The 23,067-nt window shown below is 39.6% G+C and overlaps 1 protein-coding gene across 2 annotated transcripts in view; it reads right to left on the bottom strand.

Moving 5' to 3' along the window:
- Positions 1–23,067, bottom strand: part of LOC127660905 (synaptotagmin-16-like) — a 44,464-nt gene that overhangs the window by 8,364 nt on the left and 13,033 nt on the right. The window contains exons 2-3 of one of the 2 annotated variants that reach the window (XM_052151383.1): positions 18,304–18,480; positions 9,761–9,973 (exon numbers count right to left, since the gene is read on the bottom strand). In XM_052151383.1, the coding sequence (XP_052007343.1) occupies positions 9,761–9,973; positions 18,304–18,480 (390 nt within the window). Of the gene's footprint in view, positions 1–9,760; positions 9,974–16,064; positions 16,817–18,303; positions 18,481–23,067 lie in introns of those variants that run through there. The other variant, XM_052151382.1, reaches the window with a different exon arrangement.

Here is a 23,067-nt window from a genome sequence, read left to right as displayed (position 1 = left end):
GTAAAAAATGTTATTGCTCAAAAGTTGCTCAGAAGCAGGGGCGGACTGGCCACCGGGTGAACCGGGACTTTTCCTCATGTGCCGGCTGCGAAACAGGGCCGAATGGGCAGCGATAAGCTGAAATGTGAAGCCGCGTTATTCTGAATGGGCAACGACTGCCTGAAAAGGGCCACAAAACGATGCTGCGATATACCGAAGGAGGCCGCAATATGCAGAAAAGTACAGCGTCAACCCTATCCCCCCCACACACCCCCTCAACAACTTTCAGGCTGGGGTTCTATGTAAAATACAAGGCCGATTTCTCTTCCTAGTCCACCCCTGCTCGGACTTAATGGACCCTCTTCATGTAGAGGTCTGCAACACGACCCGACGGGTTTTGGGCTGGGTTCGGGTCAGTTTTTCACGTAAGACTTTGTGTTCGGGTCGGGTTTGTATGAATGAAAAAGTAAATAGGCTTACCGAACTTGTTTCTTGCACACGCTCTCACTCACAGACACGAGGGAACGGACGAGTTAGGGGCCTTTAACACTGAATGCTTTCCCATTGTTTTTCTATGTAAACACATGCTGGACGAATGTCTTTGACATTTACACCGCGTCCTGCTTTTTCTTCAGCATCTCATGTAAGACCGGTACATTTTAAACACCATCAACTTCAAACTGTCAAAAACGCATGTTGAGACACCTGCACTCTGTGTCATTGTTTGCGCTGTGTCTAGATTATTTTCAGAGAAGCTGTCACAAAGATTCAACAATCAGAACAAGTTCAGGCTGCATAGAGGGGACTGTTGCATTGTTTCATTTTATTCAACATTGTTCTGAACCAGGTAAAGTTTCAGCAACTAAACGGTAAGGCAATGCTTTTTTCCCCTTTTGCTTAAAACTGTATGTTTACTGTTTCAGTACTGTTACGAATGTTGCCTATATGCTTACATAAAATACAGCCTATTGCAAAAGTACTTGCTAGGAGAAGAAATTAGATAGTTAGCGATTTCGGGTTCGGACATAAAATCTGCCGGTATCATTTGGGCTGGTAGGGTCGGGACACTCTCAGGTACGGGTCTGGTTTCATTTTAAGGCCCGTGCAGACCTCTATTTCCATGTAGAATGAAACAGCTTTTATAAGGTTACTGATATGACTGGAGTCTTCATTTTAATGTAAGTTGTCAGGATTTCCTACATATATTGCAAAATTACAATTCATGTCTTTTTTTAATAAGGAAAAAATTACAGTGCACCTTTAAGAGAAATTCTTGACATACAGTAGGAGTGTATAGTGATAAAATGTGGATTGCATAGCCCAGATACTTTAATCAATTTGATGAGAAATGTTTGAGTTAATATTGAAATATCTTGACTTATGATTAAATGAATGAATAGACACATAGACACACAAAAAGTTCTTGCTTAAAGACACACTTTTCCTGGCACACGCTGAGGTGAAAACAAACACACTGAACGTTTAGCAAGCGCAATTTTATTGACATCTCTGACGGATATCATAATTGTAGGACAATCTCCTTTGGCCAATCAGACTTCCCGAAGCTGATATTCCAGACGATAATGATAGTAATTTAAGGCCTTAAGTGCTTGTCTTGTGTGACTTCATGAATTTCATTGAATGGAATCTCATTCAGGGAACAAACTGTTCTACTCCTCAGCAGCAGCCAATTACCTACAGACAGGTCCAGTCACTCTATTATCAAGGCAACCAGAGAGACAAATTTGCACAGCAACTGATGTTGTGATTTACATTCTGAAAAATGTTGCTCCATAGAACAAGGACAGAATGGATGTAGTTGAAAAATGGCTTTGTCGTCACTTTACAGTACTGCTTACACTCAGTAAGAGATCAGAGTTGTTGACTTATTGTTAGGGGAATAAAGCGTGACATGGCATGCATTGTAATTTGCAAATATTTATAAAAGGCTTCTGGGTTTGTATTACACCTTCTGAAATATAGGTCTTTGGTGAGGCGATACATCAGCACTCAAATATTCAAATAATAAGAAAGAGTTTATGCATTTCATAATATTGTCAGATTTACAGTAAATGTAGTTCACACTCAAATTGTAGTTTAGAGTATCATGCAATATCAGTTTTAAAATTCAAGAACATGTTGGACTGATGTCAAACATAGTTAGAGTCTTAGACTTGAGACCTCTTATGAACACATAAATGTGTCATTGACCTAAGTCTGGATCTCAAAACTTCGTCTTAATTTGAACGTTGGCTTATGGTTCAGACAAGACCACATTCAATTTTCAGTTGTACTAAAGGTGATAATTATCTCCTTAATCCTTTAAGCTCGGATCAGCCAATGCCGGAGGGCCCGTGATAAAAACAAAATTATTATCAAAATATTAATAATGACACTTTTGACCAACACAAAATAGGTATAGATTTAAAGCTTAGAAGCTGTTCTTTATCATGCGTGTAGGCATTATGACCAAAACTGAACAAGTTCTTTGAAATTTGCAGACAAATAATTCTGCACTGTACATATCAAGTCAAGTTTATTTAAATAAAAACAAAACAAAATACACACAACAATACACCAGAGAGTAGCGGCAGACAGACACGCCAGCGTTCACATATTAATGTAATCAGTAAAAACATCAAACTGATCAGACAGCCAAGTGTCACATGTTATTGGAAAAATATAGTGAGTAATAGCTAAGTACAAGTTTTTGACATACATGTTACATGTAAACAGGCGTTGCTTATAATCCCCGTTTTAACAACAATAAACAGAACAACAACTTAGAGGAGGGGATTTCTGTTAAAACGAGCCCTCACACAATGTAATTGGATGCACAGACCATTAGATAATCCACACAAAGCACAATGTGCACACAGCACATAATGTGATATCTGGCTGAAATCACGTTAGCTTTCAGGTCGGACTTCATCGGAAATTATGTAGTACGTTATCCAGCGGCATGGAACACTAAATCAATATTATTAGAATGCAGAATATTAGGTGGAAGTCATCCACATATGGGCAGCAAGGATCGTTCACTCTAATTACATATGCCCACCAGAAGATGGCGCCAAGTGCATGACACAATCTCTATGATGGCTCAAATGACACAGAAAATAACTTAATGAGATCTCGTTACTCATGCCTACATGCTTTGGAGAGAGAGAGAGCATACATTTAGTCATAGTTTTGTAATTAGTTGTTATGAATAATTTGATGTTTTATTTGTTTGGAGAGGCTTTTGGACACTATGATAATCTATTTTTGTAATGCTATGACTTTTGATTGCTTTTTCGTATCAACGCAAACTTATTCTTAGTTACAGTTGACATAATTGGGAACAAAACAAAATCAGTTTTTGGTAATCTGGTAATCAGAAGGTCGCTGGTTCGAGCCCCACAGCCACCACCATTGTGTCCTTGAGCAAGGCACTTAACTCCAGGTTGCTCCAGGGGGATTGTCCCTGTAATAAGTGCACTGTAAGTCGCTTTGGATAAAAGTGTCTGCCAAATGCATAAATGTAAATGTAAATGTAAGAGAAAAAAACATTTAGCTCAAGTTTCTATGTGATTTTTCAGCAGTTTCTTTGGCTGAAAGCCTCGTAATTGATCATAATATACATACTTAAACAGTTTTAAATGTTTTTGCAGAGGCTGTTTGCACTAAGTTCAAATAGCATTAGATGTTAGACTCTAGTGCAAATAGTGGCAGATACTCTTACACCCCTGTTTAACTAATAACATACAGTATAATGGCATCACTGCAGAATTTTCATCGTGTTTATTTGGAGTCCCACAGATACCCTAAACCAACCCCTACCCTCATTTACAAATATTAACCTTGGTTTTACTACAGTAACCACAGTATCACCATGGTATTTTCTAGTAAAATAATAGTAACCAAAAAATTAAACTTGGTGACTATTAACCACTATTAACAACATGTTACTGTAGTAACACCATGGTTAGTACATCAGAACTATAGTTTCCACCAAAACAAATGGTTACTACAATATTATTACAGTAAATCCATCCGGATCAAATCCTCTCTCAACCAAATCTGTGGCCAAATCACTGCGAGGAATCTGTTTTATTTATTACTAGAAGTAGTATTATAGGAAATATATGGAGTAGAGACATGGAAAAAGTACAGTTTGTGGGATTCGAACCTGGAACACATACCGTCATTACACCCAGAGCTACTACTGCTGCACATTTACTGCACATACTACTGGCGCAGTTTGACGTAAAATACTGTATTACCATCAGACTATTGGGGAGCAAATAAGTATAGTTTCCATCCACTTTTTGCGCTATTCTGTTATCGACAAAGTGAAAACTGCGTAAAAAATGTACGTGAAATTTGCTGTCTCTTGCTTGTTTCCATTCTTCTGGCTTTTGCCACTAAAGTTTCAAGTATTGAGACAATTAACTGAAATTGACCAGCTTGCAGTCAGTAGCCTAGTTTCCATCCACTTTCCGTGCTATTTTGTTATCGACAAAGTGAAAATGCGGAAAAAAACAACAACTTTGCAGTCTTCTTCCTGTTTCCATTCAAATTGACTTTTAGCAATAAAAATGGTGTGCGTGATGATGTCATGCATAAAAAACAAAGAAATCTTCTCTTAAGCCATTTCCATACAGAAATGTGTGTTCATCACTAATTCGCCTCCCAGATGTCCCAAATTCTTTTCCTCCTAAGTTTTCGTAAAATGGGTATAAAATGAGAGTATTGAGAAAATTCATTTAAAATACCCAGCCTAATGTCATTTTAATTTCACAAATAAATGCAATTAGAAGACGAGGAATTGCGATCAAAAGGGAGCTGTTGCCCTTCTGATAGGACTGTAATATTGGTCCTGATGTTGCGCCTATCACAGGTTCACCAGTTCCGACCCGAAAGTGAATCGTCATGGCCCTGTTCAAGCTGGAAACCTGAACCAAGTTGTGTTTTTTTGTTTGTATTTTGTTATGTGGGCTAATTCCGTGACTGCCGTCTATTATTTTGAATGGTGTGGAAAAGCAGCTTTAATAAATAAACGGATGTCTACCACGATTAAATGAATCACAAACAGTGGCTATTCATTTGTTCTCCGTGCACTTGTCGATGTGCATAATACGAGATATTTGCATTGGCACTCCTGGAAATTTCATGTTTGCAGCATTGGATCTATATGCCGTTAAGATTAAACCATAATCACGTACAATAAATTGGCTTTCAAGGATGTATACCTTGTCGTCATAATTAACACAGGCTAACGATTGGGGAAAATTCTGTCAGTTTAATTTCACAGATATTTTCTATATAGTCCAATATCTTTTGGAAAGCTGAAAGGAAGATGGCGCATCCTTGCAAAATGCATGGATATTCAACACACATTCATGGCCACAGTAGTGGCAGCGTGTTGTGTACTCCATAACATCTGTGAGATGGAGAAGCAACGATATGTACCACCTACTGAAGACCTGTGTAATAAAGGTGTGTGTGGCAGGGCGGGGCCGGGTTGTGATCCTACACACCCGGTCCCGTATTAGGCTAATTATGCCTCCGTGAGGGTTAAAGGCTGACTGCAGAGGATCGTGCGGCAGAGAGAGATCGTTTACGGAGGCATAATTAGCCTAATACGGGACCGGGTGTGTAGGATCACGACCCGGCCCCGCCCTCCGCCCTGCCACAGCGTGCTACAACCACGTTGTTTATGATGCGATGACCAACCTGCTGCAGAGGCTGTGGTTATCAGAGACACTCAAATGCAATACACATCAAATTTGGGTAGGCAGTAGGCCTTTCTACATCTAGACTGGTCTGGGCACAAGTGTAAGACAATAAACAAAAAAAAAATGCTAAATTACTGCACTGATTTATAGCTCGAAAACCAATTTATTAGTTAACAGTTGTTTGCAATGTTTAGTCCATAATTGTCCAAATGTAGCAAGCCAGTAGTGTTTTTTGAGAAATAAATCAGTGTGTAAACTATCCTTTTTATTTTTTACTTCATAACTAGGCTGTCATGTAAAAAGTTCACAAAGTATATTTCCCAAATTTTTTATTTTGTTTCTATTATTTTAAAATCACAAACAAACAAAAAAACTTATTTTTTTGTTAAAAACACATTTTGAATGCCTATATCTTTCGATTCATCAAACAATTTGTAAAGTGTTGTTGTAAAAGCAGAACATTTAAGGTAACATACAGTAATATCAGGTAACTAGTAGGCTTTTCAAAAGAGAAGATATGTTCATATTACAGTAAATAAAACAATAGACGGTTGCAATGTTGTTACATTTTTTTATTAGAAATCCACTCATTTTAGCACATTGTAACTTTTGTTGAATAAAACAAGAAAAAAATTCTTAAAAAATTGTGCCATTTTTTTTAATCGAACGAAAGAGGCACATTCAGTTATTTTTAAGAGCATGAAAAAAAGACATTCTCTGCAGGCAAACTTGAGAAATATATGAGGATAATATCTCAATTCCTTTGTTGAACAGCCAAAAAAAATACAAATTAATTCTTGAATCTTAAACAGAGAACAGTATGTAACATAAAACATGGAATAAGCAAAAACATCTGACTAACTTAATCTAAGTTAAGGTATGTGCTGGATGACCTGTTAGAAGCACTATTCAAAGACGGGTGTGCAGAAGTGCTTGCTTGGTTGTAGGAGTGATTGGACACTGGTTGATTGGAGCATCTGTTCTGGTTGTGCAAACCAGCCATTACCTCAGAAGCATTAGCATGCCTTTCTGCAGCATTAGCACAACACTCAAAGCTATTAATAGCTTGAGAGATGACAGTGACAATGGACTGAATGGCTTGTTGATCTCGCTCTGCTTGCTAACGCTGCTGATCGAGAAAATCCTCAAAAAGGGCTTTAACATCATACAACTGCTTTTTCAGAGTAGTTTGTTTTGTTTGCCTCCAGGTTCTTGATGCATTGGGATGCAATCATCTGCCGTTTCATCAGGCAGGTCCAACGATGTAGTCCCTCGGTCCACTGTCTGAGGTGGTGAGTGAATCATTGGGTTGATGATCTACACAACCCAGAAATTTGAGTTAGTTTTCAAGGTTTGATGCACTATAAATATATAATGTTTTATTTTCAAGAGAACCAATAATAGGCCAATCAGAAAAAAATAAGGTAGGGTACTACATGTCACATCTGCCCTTAATGCGACAAACATTGGCTGACAGCACTACAAACGTTATTAAAAAGAATGGGCTTACAGCTCGTTTCAAAAGGCTTAATGTGACAATAAAATCAGCCAAAGGACATTTCAAATGTTTGCTAATTAGGCCTTACCTGTAGACACACTGGAGTCATCTTCATCATCCTGTCTAGCCTGGTCATCAAAGGGCTCACCGGTCCCAATTAATTAAATAAAAATACGCCAATTACTTATTTTGATGGACGTCTTCGAACACAAACATTTAGCTGTATAATTGGTAACACCTTACAATATTGTTCCATTTGTTAACATAAGTTAACAACACTGGCTTACAGGAAATGGAAGTGGAGCATAGTTTTAGCGGGAAGACCAGCAGGTGTACATCATCATATCATTAGCAGGGTAACTCCTAGCCAATCGCACGTAAGCCATTGCTTTATAAGTCCGCTCACAATCTATCACATTGCTGTTTCGGTGTGCTAACACTGCAACCTCCACCTCCCCACCACCACCAGTTGAGCCCTGTCCCGCAGGGGGGTAGGCTCCTCGCCCCTGCCTCCTATCTCCGGCAGGACATGACGGTTCCGGGGTACAACTCCCTCGGACTGCCGGACGGGGCCTACGCCAAAGAGAGAGACATTACCTCCCGTTTTACATCTATCAAATTAATGGCATCTCAAACTTCACTCAAGCCTACGTGTCTTCCCGATAGAACTAACTGTAGTGAATAATTCTTTACAGCACTTATTAATCTTAGTTAAATGTTAATTTTAACATACACTAGCAAATTTGTCAGAAGTTGTATTTTTTATTTAATGCACTTGAAAATGTAATAATTAATCATCTTTATTTTTATTAACTAACCTTTACAAAGTTTAATAAATGCTGTCAAAATATGTTGTTAATTGTTATTTCATAAAACCTAATTCATCAACTTATTTTAACAAATGGAACCTTATATATAATTGAAGCAAACACAGAACTTACCAGAGCTGTTAATATTTGTAGAAAACGAGGCAACAATGGGTCTCTGGCCCAATATGTGATCCATTTCATTGACAAACTTAAACTTCGTCCTCATTTCCCCCCAGAACCACTATGTGAAAGATCACTTTTTTCTGCCAGATAACGTTGTTTCAGCACGTTCCATTTGCTCCGAAGAATATGCCAAGGCTTATTGTAGACGTGTGTGGCCATCTTTCTTTCCAAATTCTGGAATGTTGTAGCATTCCTTTGGCGTTTTCCATCAAAAATAGAGGTAACATCATTTTCTTGGATGTATTTGAGAGAAATTCGTGTCTCATCATCAGTCTCTGCTCCATGCTGTTTGTTGTGGTGAGTGAGGACACGTGTCATGTAAATTCTGTCATGTGACACTACCTTTTTTGAGTTAATGCATATTTTCTCAATAAAAACTGTTTCCAAAAATGTTTTCACGACATCTGAAGTATCAGCGTAATATCGGAAAATTTGATGTCGATACTTGTGATATGTTAGCGATAATTTGCGCTTTTTTTCGTAAAACATTATTGGATGGAAACTTAGTTTTTGTCACCTAGTAATGTAATCTCTTAATCCACTAATTGTCTAACCCATTAACCAGTTTAATGTCTCTGCCCCATTGCAAAAAAATTCAAATATGCCCACTAGTGATGGGTCGTTCACGCACAAGTTGACTCTAAGAGCCGGCTCCTGTAGGTGAACTTTGGAAGCCGGTTCGCAGATCAGAAGAGCCGGATCTATTAAAAAATATATATATAAAAAAATTCAGATATCAAAAAGATTTAAATGAATATAATTAACTAATTCAAAGAATGAAAAAATAAATAAAATAATATAGGCCTAAATGCTCAAACGCGCACACATTCATTCTGATTGTCTGCTCAGACTAGCCTCACCTGTTGTTCCTGCCAATCAGACACGTAGTGTCAACCAATGAACCAAAGATACACGCAGTCTGCGTAGGGCACCAACTCCCTAGGGGGGAACATCTTACCCTAGGAGGGCACCAGAAAGTCCACTGGCTGCCCTTACGTTATATGTTATTCAAGGACCCGAAAGCAGTTGCGGTACACAGATGAACGCTCATATCATGCGAACCCCCCCATTTAAAGTTGTACTTTAAATGCAAATGTTTAATAGCTTTCTTTTTTATAACAAACCAATGCATTTTTAAATATATTGTGGTTAAGGTAGAGCCGGAATGCCAATCACTAATGTCCACCTTCATTTGATAAGCAGTCGACCCCAAATAAACCTGTTGTGGCTGTCTTGAGTTTGGTATGAACAGTGGGCGGAGTTAGTGTAAATAGCCTCTGCCAACACCATGGGCTATTTGCACTTAGTGTAAATAGACACTCCAAAACGTTTTCTTTCAAATTATACCAAACAAATGACCCCCTTTGTTTTTTGTTTGTTTTGTGGTAGAATTATAAGCATTTAATTTTGGACATGCCACTGAAACAGGAAATCTTTACAGAGGCTATACATATTTGAGCAAAGAGGACGATGTGGAAAAATTCTCTGTGAGTGAGTGTGTGTGTGTGTGTGTGTGTGTGTGTGTGTGTGTGTGTGTGTGTGTGTGTGTGTGTGCGTGTGTGTGTGTGTACCTTCACAGTCAGATGGCTCTGTGCTTCCCTCCTCCTGGTCAGACAGCAAACGTTCAAATTTGTGCTGATGTCCCAGTGGACCCTGTGTGTTGAGCTCAATGACCCCTGAACGGAAGCTTTGCGAGCGGGACACGGAGATCTCAAACTGCTTTGCTAACTCATCCTCGCTGTCCGAAGAGCTGGAAATCTCCCTGTCATCGCCGTAACTATTCACTGTACACACACAGATAGGAAAAGAAAACAACAGGTTATACAAAACTCGCCACCAAAATGCTAGTGTGCTGTGGATTGTTGCCAGTGAGTTGCTAATGTGTTCTGAGTGGTTTGTAGAGCGTTGCTATACAGTTCCAAAGTCCCTTTCAAGACAACTCAGTCCACTCTAACCAAATCTACAAAACGGTAGGTCAAGATTACAATCAAAGAACATATACTTTGTGATCCTAATAAACTGCCTGGCGTGGTCTTCTGCTGCTGTAGCCCATCCACATTAAGGTTCGATGTGTTGTGCATTTTGAGATGCTATTCTGCTCACTAAGATTTTACAGAGTGGTTATCTGAGTTACCAAAGCCTTTCTGTCAGCTCAAACCAGTCTGGCCAATCTCTGTTGACCTCTCTCATCAACAAAGTGTTTCCATATACAGAACTGCTGCTCACTGGTGATTTTTTATTTTTGGCACCATTCTGACATTAAACTCCAGTGCAGGGGTACTCAATTAATGTTCCAAGAGGTCCGGTCTCTACATTTACTTCCCAGCAATGGTCTGGATAACAATACGTAGCATACACAGTGTCATATGTCTATGAAATTATATAATATATATTTTTTAATGGTTTTTATAACATGCCACATTGGCAGCAATAGTACTTAAAAATAAAATAATTATAATAATTCCCAAACAGTCAAAATCTCTTCAAAACTGGGCAGGGATGAGGCCATTGGGGGCAAAGTAGTTGGGTCTGAGGGATCTTCTATCAAAAGATTAAATATTTCATCAAGAATTCATCAGTCGAGGGCACTTGGATAATGAATGTTAAAATATAAGATCAATAGTTCATTTTGACACTGAATGACAGCAGTCCAGTTTTTGTGTTTAAATATTTATACATTCAGAATATATGGGACATAGGAGACATTTTGCCTGAAAAAAAAAAAAAAACACTGTATGGGGGTGACCCCTGATTTTATTTTATTTTTTATAAAAACATTAAAGTCTGAATGGACCATTTTCATATTTTCCTTAAAGTGAGAATCTACTGACAAATAAACAATGTACATAACAACAGTGAAGCATTAAATTACTGTTTGCTTAATTTAAGTTTAAATAAGTTTAAATAAGCTTTCCTTGCCACCCTTGCCATGATGGCATCTGATTAATTTTCACAAAATTAGAACAAAAGTTTATTTGTTTATTTTGAAAGTCTTCTAACATGCTGATTAATAAAGCTAAATTTAGACAGAATCTTTTTATTGTCTAAAGGCGCCACATGAACTTGTCCTGACACAGCACTCTATACAAACTTCCCTTGCTTAATCCACTATTCATACACTGCAAGAAATACTGAGAAAGGTAAACATGTAGAGATATTAATCTTTATGAAAATATTTAAGTATCTTCAACATACTGTACATGAACATTCTCAATATGTTATACAGAATAAAATGCATACATTGTATATGCAAATAACAAAGCCGTAGGAAACTTTTGCACATTTGCATTCTTCTATATCACACATTACACGTCAGGAAAACGAATCGGTTACCTTATGTAACCTCGGTTCTCTCTAGAAGAGGGAACGAGTATTGCGTAAGCTAGCTTACGCTACGGGAAAGATTCATCTTTTCTGAGATATTGAAGCCAAAAAATTATCCTTAATTTTGTATCCATTGTCAACGCAGTGCAGCAACTGCATACCTTGAGCGGGCTAGCTAGCGAGCTCATAGGTTGCTCTGTGGCAACTGCTGCAGCCTATAGACGAACTTGAGTGAACTCGCGTCCAATAACAGGCGCCCGCGCCGTCACTGCATCAAAGCCCGCCATGGGCGTGGCTAGAGTGCATATAAGCGTAAGTTTGTAGGCTGGAACCCTGGTTTTCATTGAATGAAGCGAAAATCGCTCGTGGCGCGAGCACGGCCGGCTACGCAATACTCGTTCCCTCTTCTAGAGAGAACCGAGGTTACGTAAGGTAACCGATTCATTCTCTTACAAGAGGTTCTCTCGTATTGCGTAAGCTAGCTTACGCTACGGGAACCCATTGTCAACGCCGTGCGCGCCAAGCATCCACTGCATGAGCCCCGGGGATGGGGGGGACCCGGGGGAGCCCTTGTGAGTGGGGAAATAACATTTGGCCGGCAAGAGTGCGGGCCAGTGTGTGTGTAATACATAAGCACATAGTGGGAAGGAAAAGACAGAGCGGCGGTGCGCGACGAGGCAGGAAGAGTTTCATGGCTTGGGTGGCTTTCTGGACTTCCGAAAAACGGTCAACAATGCCACTCACTGCGGAACCGAAGAGACCGGACGGAGAGAGCGGTGCGTTGAGGAACGTGGAGCGCTCAGCTTCTCCCATATCGGCTAGTGTTAGCCATAGGTGTCTCTCGGTCACAGTCAGCGCGGCCATGCACTTCCCTAGGGCTTGAGCTGCAGCTTTGGTGGCGCGAAGGGCGAGATCCGTTGCGCTCCTTAGATCTGAAACAGCCTCTGGGTGCCTGCCTTTCTCATCCCATTCTCGGAGAAGGTCCGCTTGGAGGATCTGTAAAACGGCCATGGAATGCAGAGCAGATGCGGCTTGGCCGGCGGCGGCATAGGCGCGGCCAACACAGGCGGGAGTAGTTCTGCAGGCCTTATACGGGAGCACTGGCTTAGACCGCCATCTCGTGGAGGGCGGGCAAAGGTGTGCTGCTACCGAATCCTCGACCGGGGGGATGGAAGAGTAGCCCCTCTCGGTGGCGCCGTCCACCAGAGCAAGAGAGGTGGAGACGTGGGATCGGTTCCTGGCCGAGAGAGGCGCGTTCCACGATTTAGAGAGCTCGGCGCGGAGTTCCGGCAGGAAGGGCTCTGAAGAAAGCAGCCGTCGAGTCTGTTGGGAGCCTGCTCAGAAGGCGGTGACCACTCGAGCCCGAGGCGGTCAACGGCCTGTGTGAGGAGGCGCGTTAGTTCTTCCTCGACTCCGGCGCGGGTCCTGCTGGATTCCTGCGCCGAGGAGGAGGCTTGGGAGCCTGACCACTCCTCGCTGTCCGAAGCCATGATGGAACAGCAGCCCTCATCCTCCGCCTCGTCATCCGAGATGGCAACAGTGCGGCCGCTCGGCGGCAACTGTGCGTCCCGGGAGGGCGGGGAGGGTGAAAGCGAGGCTCGAGGGAGAGGCTCCGGCGAGGTAGTCGCTTCTAACACCGGTTCCGGCAGCCTTTGGGAGCGGCGCTTCTTTCTGCGCGGCGAAAGGAAAGGCGGCGCGGCAGCTTCGGTTTTGAGTGCTTCGAGTCGAGCCCGCAGGGTCGACATCGGAAGCTCCTCGCAGAGGTCGCATCCGCCGTCAGCGAGGGCGAGCTCTGCATGTTCCAGTCCCAGGCAGAGAGCGCAGATGAGGTGGCGGTCTCCGGCGCTGAGAGGGGCGCCGCATGAGGCGCAGGTGGTGCGAGGCATCTTAAAAAAGACGCTCGTTGCTCTTTTTGTGAAGTTCGCTGAGGAAATTGCTTGCTCTAAAAAGGATACGTCGCCGGATGGCGTAGCTCGCAGGATGGCTGAAGGTGGAGAAGACGGCCGGCTTCTTCAAGCGCTGTCCAAGCTTGCTAGATGCCCCTCGAACGGCGACGCGGCTTCTGCAGTTCAGAGATGCGAAGAGCTTTGCTGAATAGATGAAAATCAGGGTTCCAGCCTACGAACTTACGCTTATATGCACTCTAGCCACGCCCATTTTGGCGGGCTTTGATGCAGTGACGGCGCGGGTGCCTGTCATTGGACGCAAGTTCACTCAAGTTCGTCTATAGGCTGCAGCAGTTGCCACAGAGCAACCTATGAGCTCGCTAGCTAGCCCGCTCAAGGTATGCAGTTGCTGCACTGCGTTGACAATGGATACAAAATTAAGGATAATTTTTTGGCTTCAATATCTCAGAAAAGATTAATCTTTCCCGTAGCGTAAGCTAGTTTACGCAATACGAGAGAACCTCTCGTAAGAGAACCCTGTCAAGTAATTCTATGGAATTGCATTATTCAACGTCAGGCAAAATGGCTCAGAATGAGCAGATAGGTCACTAGGCAGAGTTGGTGAACTTGGTGAACAGAGTTTGGTTGCTAGCTTGCGAAACTAGCTGAACTATCTCTAACTTTATAAATACAGAAGTGTCATTTCTATAAATTAACAACTAGCTAGCTAACATAACTGGTGTTAAGTTTAAAAACTCATTTGAAACTCATTAAGTTTACTTGCAACAAAAACTCAAAACAAGCCAAACTATAGCTAGGTAATTAGCACACAGCAGCCATAGTTACAACCAACTGTTTAGTGTCCTAAACTAGCACAAGCAAATTAAATTATTGATTTCACATCCAAAAGATTGATTCATTGTTATCATACACAAAGACTGTACTACATAACACAAAAATGTGTTTATTTTCTCTGCAATTCCTTGACAGACTTGACAGAGGTTTTCCTGAGACTTGATGCTTTTTCATCTGATGTCTGAGACATGCCTCTGATGGCTGAGGATGTAGTTTGTTTATCAAGTCTTACCTCTGTAAATCTACAATGCACTGACAAATAAATTAAATTGTTAAAACTCAAACTTGAGATTTTACTGGTGCACGTGCCCCAGTAAAAGTGGTCTAGTGACGCACCTGCTCCACAATCAAATCTACACTTACTAACACAAACTACAAACTCAGTCATATTGTGAATTTACACACACAATAGACTCAGTAAGCTACACACTTATACCCTGACTTTTTATATTGTATACACTGTTACCTGAATCAGTTCTTATTTGTGCTTCTATAAAACAACTGTATTTCAGTGTAACTCATTATAGACACTCTTGATAAAGCCATCATCCATGAGACCAGTTCATGGTAAAAGTGGCATGAACAAGTCTAAATGTGTATGCAGAAGAACTAACTAAATAGTTCTGTCTGTTGAGGTGTGTGTGTGCCAAAGAACATCAGACGATCTAGGTGTAAGACAGTGTGTATATGTTTGCTACGTGTGTACAGGGAGTGAAAAAAGTGTGTGTATTTTAAATGTGTGTTTGCGTACAGTGTATTTGTGTGTAAATTTAATGACTGTCGTGTTTGCTTTGGGAGGGGGTGTTCTCAGTTTACTGATTATAGTAATATCCAAAAAGACAACACACACACGCATGCAAGTGCTGTTAGCGAGCACCTATGAAGGCCGGAACGGTACACGAGGGGGCGGGTGGCCAGCACCACGCCCGACCGCCTTTGTCTCCCCAGTAGTGATGTTTTACACACCGCACCAGGTACTCATTTTAGGCTGAGTCGACCTATGGGAGGCCCGGGACCGGGTCACTCACACACACACACACACACACACACACACACACACACACACACACACACACACACACACACACACACACACACACACACACACACACACACACACACACACACACACACACACACACACACACACACACACAAATCAGCTAAACTCAGCGTGAATAAAAGTTAAACTAAACACTTTAAACACAGAAATTCACAAATTTTCTCTAAAACTGTAAAAACTATGTCTCTGTGGCAATATAAAAATTGCAATGTTGGTTTTGAGCGACCTGTCTAGCCCGACATAACAACCAATGGCGTGAGTGGGGGGCAGGACTATCTATTTACTGGACCAATAACAGATGGGGGCGTATTTATAAAGCTGTTTGAAAACAATTTGTATTTTTTAAATTACGTTCGGTAGCCCTAGTGTCTCAGAAATTACACACTTCAGCTTTAATAAATATAAAGTATTATTTGCATTACACGCTATATATTCCAAATCTCTTATCTTAATTTATTAAGTCAACATTAAATGTTGCTCACAACCTACTTTGACGTATTTCTGATAGAAACAGGTTATTCGATTCGATTATACTTTATTAAAATATTAATCTACAGATTTTATACACTAGTATTCAGGTAACCAGATGTCACAAGAACAAAATCATAAAAAATGTCTAAACTGTTGCCACATCCTTTTTCAAACAAAAATAGATTACTTAATGAACGAACAGCAGTCAGTAACTCAAATACTGATCTTAACAAACAGACTAAGTATATGGACTAAAACTGCCAACCGACAGCTTACCAGTGCTAGAACAGCATGAAACCAGCAGACTCCTCCTGCTTTCCAGCTCATCTGTCTCTTCACTAATGGGAGTGAGACGTGTGGCAGAGGGGAAGGAATCAAACCTGCTGCCCAGATTACGCATTGTCAGCTGGGCTTGAAGGGCTTCCAGCCTCTCTTGTGGATCCATGGAGGATACATCCACTCCAGCACCTATCAAGTTCTGTCTCAAATCCACATCGGAGTCCTGTGGGTTATAGGAGTCGGACTTGGATTCAACAACTCCATTTTGGCCGAGGCCCCGGAAGCTACTGGAGATGGCGTCTGACACCTGAGTGAGCCATGAAGAGAAAGCTGGGATACCAGACTTGGGGACGTCTGCCATTCCATAAGATTTCAAAACTTTTTTCTTCGGTAAAGATTAATTGCAAAATGTTCTGAACACTTTTGACGACAACAAAAAAGCAGATCTGTTTTCAGGTGGTCAGAAGACCCAGTGAAGTCCCTCATAGTGTTATTGTGGTAGAAACAAAAACATCTCTTAAAAAAAAACTTTTCGTATTCACTTCAGTAGTGCAACTAACAACCATTGTCCACAAACAGAATTTGTATTAAGGTTAACTGGCTTTGGCTACCTGACAAAAACTGCTGCGTCCAAAAACTTACCAGCAGTGGAAAGAACAATCAATTACTCCTGCAGAATCTTACCAATAACCTACATACAATAAACCTTCGGTCACACCAGTTCAGCAGCACCTGAATGCAAAACATTTGTCTCGAGGACCTCTTATAGGACAGACTGACTGAATGTTTGCTCAGGGAGCTGCTTTTTTCAATGCCACAGCAAAACATTTCCTCCAACACCCAGCTTAGATATGGCTTGTTAATATGTACAAAGTGTGTGTCTGTGTTTGAGTCACACATTGTGTAGTCAAACTGAAAATTGCAGAGTTTATTCATATGTAAGTGTGTGATTTAAATGTGATTTCCAAGAATGAACAGAGCAAGGTATAACCCATTGAGGACATTGAATATGTGTGTGGGGTTCAGTGCGTGTAATATCAATCCTAAAGGAATATTTGTTGTTACACAGCTCTCTGGAATACTTGATTCTGATTGGTCAATCACAGCATTCTTTGCACTTGTCACTGATAATGCGAGCGCACCATGTTCCTGGTTTTAACGCGGAATCCGAACTTGGGATAGCTGATGCAATGCCCTACCAGACGCACCACAAGGAAGGTAAACACACTTGAGCTGAACCAAAAATGCCCTTGTTGTCTCCTTAAGAATCACTTACTGTAAGTTGTATCCTTCCTCATGTTGTAAGTCACTTTGGATAAAAGCACCTGCCAAATGAATAAATGTAAATGTCTAATGGGAGATGCTGCTAGTCAGTGAGTTTGTATATGTCTGATCCTATAGGGTACTGGAACTCTCAGAAACAACATGCCAAATTCACGTGTGATCATGTTGCTGTCGTATCATGCTGTGGTCTCTTCTCACATAATAAAAAAAAATTCTCAAATACTGAGTTATATATATATATATATATATATATATACTGTATATATAAAATATATTTTCTTTAGCACATGGCTCTCTGGAATACTCAAGTCTGAATGATCAATTGTGCTATCCAGTGGTCTGATATTTCTGAATAATGACCTCACATGACAGGGTCATCTTTCCTATTTTTCGTATCAATCTGCGATTTCTACACATAAGCTAATACAATTATTTAAACTCAAATCAATATTTTATGTCCATTTACTTATTTATGGCAATTAGTTGTGTAATAAGTTGGAAAATGAGCAGTCAGTCTGTCTTTTTCGCAATACAAACATAAACAGAACTCTGACGCACCCTGACGCATACGGCAAAAGTACTGTTTGTGCAAAAACAATTGCTTTTACATGGATACAGGAATCACGCACAAAATCTTTGTAAGGCGCAAAGGTCATCCGGTCCCTGGAAATAAATACCTGATTGGTTGATTTGAGTAGCACAAGAAAATTCTCATTATTAATCACTGTTTAAGTTAACAAAAATGCATTGTAGATCACAGCCAAAAGACAAATTTTAAGACCACTTGAATTTTTTACCTTTATATTTGAAGGTACATTTATAAGTCAGAAAGTCCTCCCAAAACAGCAAATGGATCTGACTCCACATACTTTGGAGTAAATCTACATTTACAGACGGGAGCAAAGGAGTGAGGAAAGAATGTTTGTTCCCTCCCACAACCACAGACACTTACCCAGTCCTTGGTGTATCCCAGCACGGTCTCTTCGTTTGCGGCGGCTATACTGTTTGAAGCAGGGAAGCCCTCCCACATGAGCGAAACAAAGCTTCTTATTGATAAAGAGGAAGAGTATGGCCAGCAACATGACAAAGATGCCCACAGCTGACAGGAAGCCAACCGCCTCGGGAGTGACTGGTGAGGGAATAGACACATACAGAAACACTTATCAGACCAAGCAAACACAACCCAAACACCTATAAAACTTAAACGCATACAAAGGTGATGTCAGCCACCATAATTAAAGAATTGATTTACTCATTTAACCTGTGTACATATTCCAGAATAAAACAGCTAATCACACCAATGACCCAGAAGGCCTTGCATTTTCACAATTCCCACAATAAACGAGGTCAACAATGTCAAAAAAGCTTTGCACATACATTAAACAAAGCCCATAATGTCAGCTATTAGGTTTCTTTTCTCCATCTTTCACTGTGCTCATCCATAGAAACATGATCCACATTTTTCCCTGATTACTTAAATCCTTTAAGATATGTGTATTATATCAATTTATTGCCATTGTGTATTACTGTATAGCTATACTGTACATATAGTCTGGTCCAACAGTCTGAGATCACATTGAAAATATATTTTTCATTTAAACCTGGAAATAAATGTAATTTTGTTTTTTTACAAAAGGTCAGATTTTCATTCTTCCATTGAAGCCAACATGATGCTCTGTGGAATATTCGTAAATCATGCTTTGAGAACATGGACAGATTATCAGGAAGAAATTATTTGTGTGACAATTTGTAAATCTACACATTAAATCAATTTTAGGCTCACAGCTTTGGCATCTCAGTGAAGGCTTCATTTGTACTAGACTGATTTTTACACCCACCAGACCATACCTACAGCAAACACATTCTGTGCTCATAAAAGAAGCCTTGGACTCATTTTTCTCAAAGGAGCTTTGAAGTAGTGAACACTTCAAGTGTAAAATGGCCCATTAAGTTGCATAAGAGTGAATATTTCACCTAGCCTGGCTCTCCTCAATGTGTGTTTGAGAGTGTTTACATGTGTGTTTTTCAATAAAAGGCTGGAGCTGCACACTATTATACTGAACCATCTAATCTGCAATAGTAGGTTGCACACACAAAAACACTCTCAGCTCAGACTGTATGCCTTTCTTTCTTCCACAGAACACAAAAAAAGAGATGTTAAGGGGTATGACAGCCTCAGTTACCATTCACTTTGGTACATTTACATTTATGCATTTGGCAGATGCTTTTATCCAAATCGACTTACAGTGCACTTATTACAGGGACAATCCCCTCGGAGCAACCTGGAGTTAAGTGCCTTGCTCAAGGACACAATAGTGGTGGCCGAGGGGATCGAACCAGCGACCTTCTGATTAACAGTTATGTGCTTTAGCCCACTATGCCACCACTACTGGTAAAAAGTTTAACTCAGGCTGTCAGTCTACTAACATTCTGCCTAACTTCTCCTTTTGTGTTCCACGGAAGAAGAAAAGAATCATACTGGTTTGGAACAACATAAATTATGACAATTTTATTTTTGGTGAAGTATAATATTAAATTTCAGAAAAATACTGCATACACTGATGCATACAACTTTAATTTCCAAACAATTGCTAGCTATGCTCTCTGCACCATTTGGAACACACTGACCTTGTAAATACAGAAACACTCACACACAAGGACCTCTATGATGTATGAGAACGAGTTTCCTTGGAAACAGCTCAAGCATTCTGTAAGCCTTACTCAAATCATAACTGATTTGAGTAAGGCTTTGTTCACATAAATGCATACACAATGATTCATGTTGCCATGGATTTGCTGTTCTTGAATGCACAGGGGGCTCTGAGTTCAGATGTGCTCTAAATATGATGGTTATTAAGAACACTAACTATATATACGATTGCAATTGAAACATTATGAGCAGTGAATCAAAATTAGTTGGTGTCGGTAAGAAGGACAGGGAGAAAAAGAGAAGTGCAGACAAACACTTACAAGGAGAGAATAAATGTTAATTGTTTTTAAATAGTTTGGACTGAATGATACTAAAGTCTGAGTATAATTTTTTTGTTTTATTATTATTTACAGAAATAAATATATAGGCAATAATAGTGCTCTGGAAAGACTCATGAGAAGATAATCTGACTGCTTAAACCTCGCAAACCACTTTGAATTTCTTGTCATGTTTAAAAAATAGAAAAGCATCTCTACCTACTGGTCATTTGTATAAATTGCACCCTGCTGTCTGACTACGCTAATTAACCACACTACACAATTACTGATAAATTCAAAGCTAAAAGGCAAGATTAAATGTATTTAAGATTTTTCTATGTAATTTTTTATATATTTATATTTTATATAAATAATGAATTTCTTGCACCCACACTGCAAGTTTTTTGCAAAGTCCATAATGATAAAATGAGATAGACAGATGATAGATAGACAGACAGATGGATAGTTGATAGACAGATGATAGATACTGTAGATTGATAGACAGGCAGATCATTGAGAAACAGATGATAGTTAGACAGACAGGCAGGCAGAAAGACAGATAGTTTATAGGCAGATGATGGACGGACAGACAGACAGATAGATAGATAGACAGACAGACAGACAGATAGAGTTCTAGCAACATACATTTTCTTAGATTTTCCAAACCCTTTCCCTTAACGCAAGAAAAAAAAAATGTTCTAGGATCACTACGGCCATCTCACAATTAACACTAAGGGTAGGATAGGGGATTGGAGTCCATCATCAAAACCCGCCCCATCTAACAATACCTCCACCAATCTCCAAAGGATCCCTTTAAGACTATGATTAGTGTGATGGGTTCAGGGTTATAGTCAAAAATGTATATCTAAATTATTGTTAAAACAACTCAAACTCACTACTTCCCCCATTTTCCAACACCCCCCACCCATTTTTCATTTAAACCCTTAGAAAATGTAGTTTGAAGGTGTTCTATCCACCACCTCTCAAAAGACTTTGTTGTAACGCAGTCCACCTAAAACTAGATTGAAGGCCTGCAACGTATAGGGCCTGATTCCCATGTTCAATAAAATATAATGGAACGGCTTTTCTTTCTTATATTATAGATATGCCGTTTGATCCTATCTTGAAGTTGCTTCCCTGTTTCATCCACATCCAGCCTACCACATTTCCCTACATTTAAGAACATACACTATATGCCTGTCCTCAACTGTAAAATATTGTCTTCTCGGATAATCTATTTTAGAATATCGATTAAAAATATAATCAAGCGTCCTAAAACATTTCTCAATAGGAGAATTAGTACTCTGTATTAGTACGCTGAATAGACCAGAAAATCTTTGAGATTTCTATTTCTCCTAAAAGCTGATATTACTCTAAATTCTTTAAAATGTTAATTTTTCTGTTGTAACTTCTCTTATTTTGTTTTGTAATATATATAAGTTTTGAAAGTTTTTTTTTGCAAAGTCCATAATGATAAAATATATTTCATTTTAATTGAAGGATGATAACTATTCAAAATATATATAAATGTATTGAATTCTTCTATGGGGTGATGCCATATACCAAAAATATCATAAAGATATCTAAGGTATAGTAAATATTGGCATTTCTGAAAAGCTTTTTCTTCCCACCTGCACATATAAATAATAGGGCAAGTTTTTTCCCCATCGCTGTACTGCATATTTGTAAATAATATTTCCTATTAAATCTGAAATCATTACGGGTAAGACTAAGATATATTAGTGTCAAAAGGGTCTCCTCTGTACATTTATAATCTGGATACATTTCAAAAGCATCCCTAACTGTATTTAATACTAGTGCAGTATATCTATATTTGTGTTTAGAATACACTAGACTACACTCGACTAGATCTACATCAACAGAGAAAAGGAGAGTTCTTAGGTACTTCAATAGTTTTAACTTGTCAATAGTTCAAACTCATCAGTATCTTAGATGTAGCTACAATGTTTTTGAGACAAAGGGTTAATAAACGTATCTATACATTCTGCAACTCTATACGATTCTCAACCACAATCACTTATAATCTGTCGTGCACATGGGATCATATAAGGAACCGTCTACGACTCCAGTGGCTAATGTATTTTGGAAAGAAGATAGAATTTACGTGACCTTGGCTGTTCATGGCCAGAGAGGAACAGAAACTATTTATATGTAATATATTTTAATTTTATAAATAAAACATTATTTCATAAATCATTATAGCAGTATAGAATGTGTAAGTGATAAGTAATGATTGGTGTTTTTAATTGCCTGTTGGCCTCTTTTAATTGTGCCTTATCCATTATTACCATTTTTGATCCTTTATCTGCCGGTTTTATAATTATTTCTGTATTTACCCTTAAATCATGTAATCTTTATACTGTTCTTTGATTGAATTTGATCTGACTCCTTACTTTATATTTCCTTAAAAAAAAACTGTAGCTCCCTGAATCAATTCTCAAATCTCTGAAGGAACATGTCCTGGTTCCCACTGACGTCCCTGTATTTAATTGAAAATAAAAATAACCAAACATTTTGAGACTCCTATGATACAGATGAAGATCTTGCCTACATGACATGCGATGAACCCCATGTGGTGTAGGAACACCATTGACAGACAGACAGATAGATCAGATATACAGACAGACAGCTATATAGAAGATATATAGATCAGACAGACAGATAGACAAACAGACAGATAGACAGAGTGAGAGATAGACAGACAGAAGATAGATAGATACTGTAAATA

This window comes from Xyrauchen texanus, chromosome 20, assembly GCF_025860055.1.
Source record: "Xyrauchen texanus isolate HMW12.3.18 chromosome 20, RBS_HiC_50CHRs, whole genome shotgun sequence".
NCBI lineage: Eukaryota > Metazoa > Chordata > Actinopteri > Cypriniformes > Catostomidae > Xyrauchen > Xyrauchen texanus.
The sequence above is the reverse complement of the archived record's forward strand: the minus strand, read 5'-3'. Positions and strand labels throughout refer to the sequence as shown.